Raw genomic sequence first — 10,351 nt, forward strand, 5'->3', positions numbered from 1 at the left:
TTTCTCAATAAACTGGAGTATCTCAGTGATCGCTTGATCAATAGTCTCAAGGCGCTCCAAGATGGAGGGCTAGAGCAAGCTCGAGACCATCTTAGGTATGATTCTCTCCCGAGGAGGTGTCGTCCTCTTTCGCTTGGTCATTAGGGTCATTGTCTAAGCCTGTAATAACTTCTACCATTCTAGGAGGGGAATGGTAGTGGAAACTAGTACGATGAAATTTTGAGAAATCTCAGCAAGTAAGTATGCAACATACAATAGTTAACGTAAACATACAAGAGGTATATCATGAAATGCATGCATGGATATGTACTTAACGTATGACTTAATTAGAACTTGACTTATGCATTGGACCCTTTTTAAAAGACTTGTAACAGAGATATTGACATTTTTAGAAAAAAAATCTTTGACTTTCTTTTCACGTTGATCTTAATCAGAACTTGCCTTATCAGAACATATCACAAGATTTTCATCGAGTGATCCTTAACATATCATGAGATTTTTATCACGTGATCCATAACATATGAGCTTTTGTTCTTATTCAGAGGGTGGATACAACACGGTTCCCCTTTGCACCGCATGTTCCTGCTAGTTACCGCATCACCAAAGGTTTGTGCACCATGATGAATATGTCATAAACAGAGTCATTTCATATTAACTCGACAGTACTTCGTCGGGTTACATGCCTTATGCATCCACTAGCGTTAGGCGCTTCCTCACTCTGGAATTTTTTAAAAAGAATCTATTTAAGGTTCGTCGACAGTTCTTTGTCAACTTAAGGATTACTACTCTATTCTTAAGCACTCCGGAGTGGATAGAGGAGTTCCACTAGGGCATTCACTCGCCCTTAATACTTAGAGTCGTGATAAAACATTTAGATTTTTTCTTTGAAAATAAACATTTTTCCCGAATGCATGTGACATGATACTCAAGACATATACCTTCTTACACTTGACTTATGACACATGAGATGTCGTGCATAAAATAATTAAGCGTAACATGTTCAAAACATGGCATGGTAACATAGACTACGTGAGGTATCAAAACACATTCATGGAACCATGGAAACTAGTCTTGGCCGAATAATCCAAGTACAAAGCCATGAGAAAACATCACTTTAACATGTTCCAAACTTTAAGCATATTACACAGAAATCATAGAACAACGAAACAAAGCATGAACTCATGGTGTTTGGCTAAGATCCAAAACTTCTAAACATGCTATAGCCAAATCATCAAGTTTCACAAATCATCAACACTATTGTTAGCAAAACTGAAATATATAAAGGTTGTTCTTGTCATTTTCATCACAAATCGAAGCATATAATTCCTTCCATAGACATATTCAAGATCATATTAGCATATTCAAACAAAGAAACAAGAAATAACAAGCAAAACAATGATAACATAAGATGGATCTATACAAACATATACGAGTATTAACAAAGAGTAAGTTGAGTCTATACTTATAAAAATTCACGTAAAGAAATGAATAGAAAGCTGTGAATCAAAGTGTCACTAGTTAGAATGAGGGTTCTAAAAACCCAAATACGTGATTTTGAGTGTGTGGGGTTTCTAGGGTTACCACTAGGGTTCAAGCAAAACTAGACCATTTGGCCTCTAGGGCTTTGAGTCAAGAAACCCTTCATTTTCTTTGTGTTCTTATTCCAATCATAGAGATATTGTGGAAATACTCAAGAGTGGCCAATTACTTGGAGATTTGTGCCCTCCATTTTCGGCTTCAAATATTTCTAGGAAATCCTAGTTTGCTTCACATGAAAAAGGTGTTCGTGTGTGCTTCATCATATTCGAACCTTTTAGAGATTCCCATTTCTTCTTAAGTTGAAAATGTGTTGTGTGTGAAGAAAATCAAGGAAAATCTAGTCCTCACCGTGCCTCCTCCTTGCTAATGTCGAAAATTTCTCCTTGAGTAAAGCTTCTCTTATTTGGTCGGAAAGAAAGTGTGAGAAAGTGGGGAAAATCTCCAAGTGGTCGGGTAGAGAGTGTGGAGAGGATGAGAGCATGTAAAATCCAAAAATGGAAAAAGAGAAGAGCCCTTGGGCGTGTAGCTCCTCCCCCTGTAAATAGATCTCTCCAACAAAATCCCATTGGTTGCTAGTGACCCATTGCATGAAGGACAAGTGGCCTTCTTTCTTTCCTCTTCCCTTGGCTGAAAATGACCCTTGGTGTTCCCATCATTGGATTGCATTAGGAAGGTGCATGACATGAGGGTGGCGTGTGGGGTTCTCCCTCTTTGGCCGAAACCCTCTTATGCCCCTTCCACTTATGCCTGAGTGCAATGTACCTTAGGGGAAAAAGGTCAAACAAATACAAGATCTCTTCATCTTTCAAAAGTGAAACTTGCATGTATGACACATGGCATGGGTGTGTGCCTTGCCCTTGCCATCCCCTTCCTACTCTAAATCCCATGAAGATCTTGCATCTTCTAGTGCCTCTTCCCTAGTTGACCTTTCACTTACCCAAGACTCCCTTTGTAACCCTAATGTGACATGTGGCGTGTGTCCTTGAGTGTAGTGGTCGAAATTCTAGGGTTAGGATAGTCATTTCATGCGAATGTCCCTTCTTATTCCTTCTAGAATCCTATGCATGGTTGACAAGTGTCAACATCTCAAGAAAACACTTAAGTGGGCATATGGATGAGGAATCCGCAAATCTCTTTTGTCCTTTGGGTTTCTCTATGCAAATCCTTTGGAAAGGATCCCCTTTTATCTTCCCTAGGCGCCATTTCTTATGAAGATCTTCTTGGAACTCAAGTAATTGACAAGTGGCAATACCCACGAGGGTTGGCGTGCAAGCTTTCCCTTGGCTTCCCAAACACTTCTCTTTCCCCCTTAGCACACTATCCTGACTAGGTACATAGTGATTTGTATGTGTGACATGTCGCACTAGTGGCAAAGGTTTGGATCATGGACTATGGGGTATTGGGCTTGGATTCTCCTACAAGGCCGAATCTCCCAATGCTCTTAGGGTTAGCTTCACTTGGGTTTAGGTTGTTTAATCCCAAAAATCTAAGGCCTCCTTTTCAAACTAGAAATTCTAAGGCCCTTGAACAACTATGGCAACTAAATGATTTACAAAAATGTCTAGTCAAGCTTGGGTTATCACAATATGTATTTAGTATTTAAATAATTTAAGATATAAGCATTTATTGATTTTATATTAAAAAAATATTTATTGATTAATTTCTACAGTGTGAATTTAATTAAGTAGGATATTAGAACACATTTTCCTAGACAGATGTAGTAACATTTAATACTTCGTATAAGTGACGAGTTATGAAGTGAGATTCAGGAAACAGTGCAACGAAATAAGTAATTTGATCACAAATTAAGATCATCACATATCAATTTAAATATATTATTAAAGCCAATTATAGAAAGTCAGTGTTTATGTATCTTGCATGTCATGATTATGCAAACATGTCATCCAGCATAGCACACGATCATGTCATTTTGCATCTGTTTAGATTAAAAAAATATAATTATGTATGTAGTATATCATGCATCGCATTTGCATATAAATTAAGACATGTAAGCTTTTCATGATCAAGTTATGTAACTTTCTTATTTTCAAATGTAAAATTAGATAAGTTTTATAAGATGGTCATTTAGATGCATGGTACCAATGTGATTTTATAGGTGGACGTGCAAGTCATAGACATAAGCGTGGTCCATCATAGTATGCTAGAATACTATCACTCGTTCCCCTTGTGGCTAGAGGATGTGGGGCTGGTGTATAACCTTGCATACAGAGTTAAGTGTATTAACCAGTAAAATAAGTATGATAAGTTAGATATTTAAAGATAAGTCATATATAACATGAGCATATATATGAATGATCATGAATTTAAATTCTCAGCATGAAATATTTTTTGAAAAACCTTATGTTTATTATGTTTACGTGGTGATGGATTTTTTTACAGATTTTTCCACTCATTTTAGTTTTTATTTCATTTTTTTAACCACCTAGGTAAGGTTGATCAGTAAGCTTGAGACTTTGATTATTTATTTAGTTGATTTATTAAATCAGAATCCTCTTGTCGGGTTATATTTTATGAAACATGTGACATCCCTAGCCTTAGGGATGGAGGTGTCACACAAGGTCTGTCCTTCACTATAAGTAGAGGCTAATTTAACATATTTCTTATTTCTTCTACAATAAAAAGGATTTCTAGAATTTCTATAATCATTATAACTACATATATTATTAGTAATAAGAGTATTACTATTATTTAATATAGTATTACCAATTTATCACTAACATATAGTATTTTAGTACTACTACTAGTATAACTATTAGTTAATATAGTATAGTATTAGTACTAGTGTAATAGTGTATTATTAATTTATTAGTTTTTTTTTTTTGATCCCCAAAGAAACATAGTTTTATTCATCAAAAGCATCAATTACATCAAAGCATCATGCCTAATGACTTGAGAAACAAACTCAGGAAAAGAATGCCACCAAATCACAAAATCATCTATATGCCATGAATGTCTAGCTAAACAATGAGCCACAACATTGGCCATCCGACCCCTATGCTCAATAAAAACCTTAGGAAACCTTTGCAATAGCCTCATAATCTCAAAGACCAAATTCCCCCATATAGACATAGATTCCTGATCTGTAGTAAGTCCTTGTACCACCAAAAGGGAATCTAGTTCCACCTCGAGCTCAGCAATTCCCAAAGGCAAGCAAATTTGAAGGTCTCTTAACACTGCCAAAAATTCAATATCCATCAGATTTGTTACTTCATGTTCTGGTTACTTGCTGTAAAGATCACTTGACCACCCTCATCTCTTAGAACCATTCCTACCCCCGAGCTGCACTGGTCCTGAAAGATAGCACCATCAGTGTTAAGTTTCAAGGCCCCTACCTGTGGAGGAGTCCAATTGCACACAGGCTTTAATCCCTTTCTCTGCTCTACTATGGCTGATTTCTGTTCTTGCTGAAGTGAAAAAGCATGATCCATAACTTGCTGAGGAGACAATCTTTGCTGCTCAAAAAGTAGTTTATTCCTTCTGTGCCATAACCCCCATGTACATAGAGCCATTTGTTCCATCTCCCTTACCTTGTTACTTAATGCCAGCTGAAGCATAATCTAGACAAAATTTAATAAGCCTAAAACATTCTGCAGGAAACTTAGCTTATCCAACAATGCATCCTTAAAGGTCACAAAATTAAGCAAAGCATGATTTGTATCTTCTTCTTCCTGTCTGCACCATGGACACATTGCATCTGTCACCACCTTTTTAAATAGCAAATTATTCAAAGAAGGTAAATCCTCTTTACACACCCTCCATACAAATATTTTCACTCGAGTAGGAACCTGCATTTTCCATATTTTCCTCCACATTGTTGTTTGGTCTTCTCGAAATGATACCTCTCCTTCTTGATTACTAGCAGCATCAGTCAGGAACAGTCTATAAGCACTCCTGACACTAAACTGACCACTCTTTTCATGTTCCCATACCAACTCATCAGGCCTACTAATAGAGGTTAACACCATATACAACACTTCTTCAGCTTCCCTAGGAGGTAAACATCTTCTAACCTTTTCCACATCCCAACTTCTAGTTCTGTCATCAATTAACTCAAAAACTTTCCAATTTAATTGGGATTGAGTAATGGAATCCTAGACTGGCACCAGTTTATGGTTTGGTAACCAATAGTCAGACCATATATTAACGGCCTTACCATCTCCAACCCTCCACTTACAACCTTTCAGAAGATTCCCATATACCACTCCACACAAAAGAAGGGTTTGCTCCTAGTTTGGCCTCTTTGAAACTTGTTGAATGAAAATATCTAGCTTTATATAATTGATGTAGCAGCAGACTCTCTTCTTTAAGGATACGCCAACTCTGCTTTGCAAGAAGGGCCAAATTAAAGGTCCTTAAATCCTTAAAACCCATCCCTCCATGCAACTTGGACTTACACATATTCCTCCAACTAACCCAGCTGATTTTATTTTCCTCTTTTCTTTGCCCCCACCAAAATCTAGCTATCAAACTCTCCAACTTAGAACACAAAGAGGCAGGAAATTTAAAGTAACTCATGGTGTAAGTTGGAATTGAGAGGGCTACTGCCTTTATGAGTACCTCTTTACCCCTTTGAGATAACAGTTTTTCCTTCCACCCTTGTAATTTAGTCCACACCTTATTTTGCAGCCTAGAGAAAGCTTGATGTTTTCCTCTACCCACCATTGGAGGCAATCCCAAATACTTATAATAATTTTGCTGTTGTTGAACACTCCAGAACTGCATAATCTCAGCTTTAGTAGTAGATGATACATTCTTGCTAAAAACCATAGAAGTTTTGTCTTTGTTCACCATTTGTCCTGAAGCTTTTTCATAAACCTCCAATAAATGAAGAATGTTTCTATTTGTTTGTGCTGTGGCCCTGCAAAATAACATACTGTCATATGCAAACATGAGATGATTAATCTTTGGAGCACCTCTGCAAACACAGATCCCTTCCACTACATCTTTAACATCAGCTTGCTGAAGAAGGGAAGTAAGACCTTCAGTACAGAGAATAAAGAGGTAAGGGGATATGGGATCCCCTTGCCTTAACCCTCTTGAAGGATAGATTGGGCCTTTAGGTTCTCCATTCACCAAAATAGATAATGAAACAGATTTTACACAGAGCATCAGTAAACTAGTCCATTTAGCACCAAAACCCATAGTTTCCATAATTGTTTCCAATAAATCTCATTCTATTCGATCATAAGCCTTACTCATGTCAAGCTTGAGAGACATGTAACCTTTCCTTCCTTGCCTTTTCCTTCGAAGAAAATGCACTAACTCATAGGCAATTAACACATTATCTGAGATTAATCTTCCAGGAACAAAAGCACATTGAGAGCCAGAAATCAACTGAGGCAGAATAGTCTTCAACCTGTTTGCAAGAACCTTTGACACTAACTTATAGATAACATTGCAAAGGCTAATTGGCCCAAAATTAGAGACCAACTCAGCCTTTTTCTTTTTTGGAATCAGTGTCACATAAGTATGGTTTAACAGTGAAGGAAAACTGCCAGTATTCAGCACATCTAAAACAGCTCGAGTAACATCTTTACCCACAATAGACCAATATTTTTGGTAAAATAATGGAGCCATACCATCAGGACCAAGTGCTTTTGTTGGATTCATTTCCTTCAAAGCTACTTCAACTTCAGCTGCCACAAACTCCATTTCCAGTTGTTGTTTCATGTCTTCTGTAACTCGACCCTTTAGATCCTCTAGAAACTGTATACTCCCTCTATGTGTTGAGGATGTAAAAAGCTTCTTGAAATAGTTCAGTATAACTTCATCTCTATCTTCATCCACTTTCCAAATACCCATGTCATCCTTTATACCTTTTATCATATTCCTTGCTTTTCTCTGTGAGGCTTTATGATGGAAAAAACTTGTATTTTTATCACTCTCAGTCAGCCATAGAGCCCTTGACCTTTGTCTCCACATAATCTCCTGCCTTTCCAACCAATTCTGAACATCCATTCGAGCTTTCTTTAAATCATTTGTTCTATGACCCTTTGGATCAGAGGCCTCAAGTCTTTTTAAAACTACCTTTGCCTGTCTTAGCTTTTTCTGCACATTACCAAAGCTATCCTTGTTCCACTTTGCAAGATGTTCACCACATTGCTGAATCTGTTTTAGGACACCCTCCATAGTTCTATCCCCATTAATATTAACCCAAGCCTTCTCAATGAGTGGTTTGCAGCCTTTATCCTCCACCCACATGGCCTCAAAGTAAAATAACTTTTGTCCTCTCCTCTGAGCTCTATCATTTTGCCCCTGTAGTTTGATTGGCACATGATCGGAGTATGCCACACTTCCATGACTAACATTTGCCATAGGATATAAATTCTTTCATGTAAGATTAGCAAGTCCTCGATCGAGTCTTTCACTGATGCTGTGTTGAGGTTCCCTTTTGTTGCACCATGTAAATGGATTACCAATATATCCCAGATCCAGTAAACCACATTCATCAAGTAAGTCACGAAACTCCTGTATCTGTCTATCAGTTCTTGCTCTACCACCAACCTTTTCATTAAAACTTAGCACTTCATTGAAGTCTCCCATCAAAAGCCAGCCTTGATCACGAGGAATTTGAATGGATCTAAGTAAATTCCACGTCTCATGTCTCCTGCTAGCTTCAGGCTAGCCATACACCCCAGTAAAATACCAAGGAGCATAGTCAGTTAAAGAGTCCTGAATACTAGCATGGATATGATTCTTAGAGTAATGCTTAATGTCCAAACTTACATCATTCCTCCATAATAAGGCAAGACCACCACTCCTCCCCTCACTACTAACTGCCAAAAAATTATCATACCCCAACTTGTATTTAATTTTCTCCATTTCCTTAACTTGTAACGTGGTCTTTTATAAAAACAAGACCTTGGGACCTTCCTCCTCGACTAGATCAGAGAGAGCTCGAACTCCCGTGGGCTTGGGAACTCCACGTTGGTTCCCAAGCCCACGGGAGTTCCAACTGAGGAGAATCATTGGGGTCGGCAGGGCTGTATAACAGCCTCTGCTGATATCAACATATCCTCACCAACCTGCTCAACCATGCTTTCTCCTACCTTCCCTTTCCCTCTTACATCCATCTCAGCTAGTTTAACTTTCTTTTTTCCTTCATGCACTAAATTTGTATAAACTACATTATCACCATTATCAACCTGCTGTTTCTTACATGTACTAGTGTTTTTTGACAAATTACTCGTACCTGTGTCTCTAGCACGTTGTTTCCAAGTTGATCGAGGGGATCGTCTCTGAGGTTGTTTTATCACAGCATGCAACTGGGCTTGACTTCATATAAAAACATGGGCTTGCAAGGCCTCGACTGTCACCTGGCTCACCATGGGAGACTCCACATGTATCACATTCAAATTACCGTTACTTTCACCTTCTGAGATCTGCGTAACTAAATTCCAGATTCACGTCGAGTCATCTGATCCCGATCCCCTCCCGCAAAATCACCTTCAGTCATCAAGCCTCCTGCCACCTCATTAAAATTCTTTACTTCGCAACCAACAGGTCCTAAACATTCGCCACCCAGATCAAACGGTTCCGAAAATGCAGCACCGTTATGATTCATATTAACTGCAACTTTGTCTCCCTCCTTCCTCCCCACCGGCTGTCATTCCTCCGATGAGCTACTCTTCCCAAACATAGTGCTTCCTCGTCGAGAACTATATGGAAACCTACGAACTCCTCCATCCGCAAGAAGCCAGCTACCAAACTGTTTGGTATCACTTGTTTTTCCAGCAGCAATCTTGCAGTCCATCTCGTCGTGGATAATCCTTCCACAATCAAGGCAGAACCGTGGCAACTTTTCATAAGTGATCAGGACCCATGTTTGAATCCCTTGCAGTTTAATTGTACAACCTCTTGCCAGAGGCTTTGTCAAATCCAAAAGGATTTTTACTCTAAGAAACGACCCCCACCCCACATCATCCACATCCACCTCCACCTCTTTCACCTTCCCAAGCGAGCTCCCTATCCTTACCCCATACTCCTTAGACATCCCTGCCAGTGGCAAATTGTGAAACTGCGCCCACATTGCAACCTTATCAAATGACATTCGGCCCAAAGGAGTATACCCATCAAACACATTCATGACAAATATGTTGCCATCAAATAGCCATGGACGCCCACTCTCCAATCGGTTCTTATCAGCATGAGTTGCAAAGGTAATCACAAAAATATTACGTCCCACTTCTGTGAAAATTGCTGGTTTACTGAGTCTCCACACCTTTGCCATAGTATTTTCAACTATGTTCTTCCCTATCACCCTCTCCGACCATATCTTACCAATCAAACTACGTTCACCCTTTCTCTGCACTTCCGAACTACCCTCCCCCTCAATCTCTATTGCCTCCCCTTCTTCTTCATTCAACTGAAAGTTTCCCCACATCTCCTGAAGTTTCTCCATTGCACAGACTCAACCTACGGTGAATAACCCTCTCAGACACCACCACTCAAACACCACCTCTATTTCCTAGAGAGAAAATAGAGAGGAGACTTTTTTTGTATCATGCACAACCTACTTCATCTTGATTTTAAAAAAAGTATCATGCACAACCTACTTCATCTTGATTTTAAGTCAGACGTATGACTGTGCACATAATCCATGTTTCACGAGCCATTTAATTTATTAGTTATAATAAATAAGTTAATAACTATTACTATATACTAATAGACTAATGATACTATATTTATACTAATATATATATATTAATTTTATATTTATGATTACTTTTATTTTTCTTTCAAGTTCTTTTTTGATAATTTTGACTTAAAATTAAATAAACTGTTAGTAGGC

General features: G+C 38.4%; 1 protein-coding gene across 1 annotated transcript; it reads right to left on the reverse strand.

Moving 5' to 3' along the window:
• Positions 1 to 9,166: 9,166 nt before the first annotated feature.
• On the reverse strand, positions 9,167 to 9,961 carry LOC122293796. Its single transcript, XM_043102265.1, has one exon. It carries the CDS (start codon positions 9,959 to 9,961, stop codon positions 9,167 to 9,169), a length of 795 nt encoding a protein of 264 aa, XP_042958199.1.
• Between the last annotated feature and the right edge of the window lie 390 nt (positions 9,962 to 10,351).

The sequence above is a fragment of the Carya illinoinensis genome, chromosome 14 (genome assembly GCF_018687715.1).
Source record: "Carya illinoinensis cultivar Pawnee chromosome 14, C.illinoinensisPawnee_v1, whole genome shotgun sequence".
Taxonomy (NCBI): Eukaryota; Viridiplantae; Streptophyta; class Magnoliopsida; order Fagales; family Juglandaceae; genus Carya; species Carya illinoinensis.

What these genes read in the sequence shown, in the direction of transcription:
- LOC122293796 (XM_043102265.1), bottom strand. Translation starts at nt 9,961, where the DNA reads ATGGAGAAACTTCAGGAGATGTGGGGAAACTTTCAGTTGAATGAAGAA.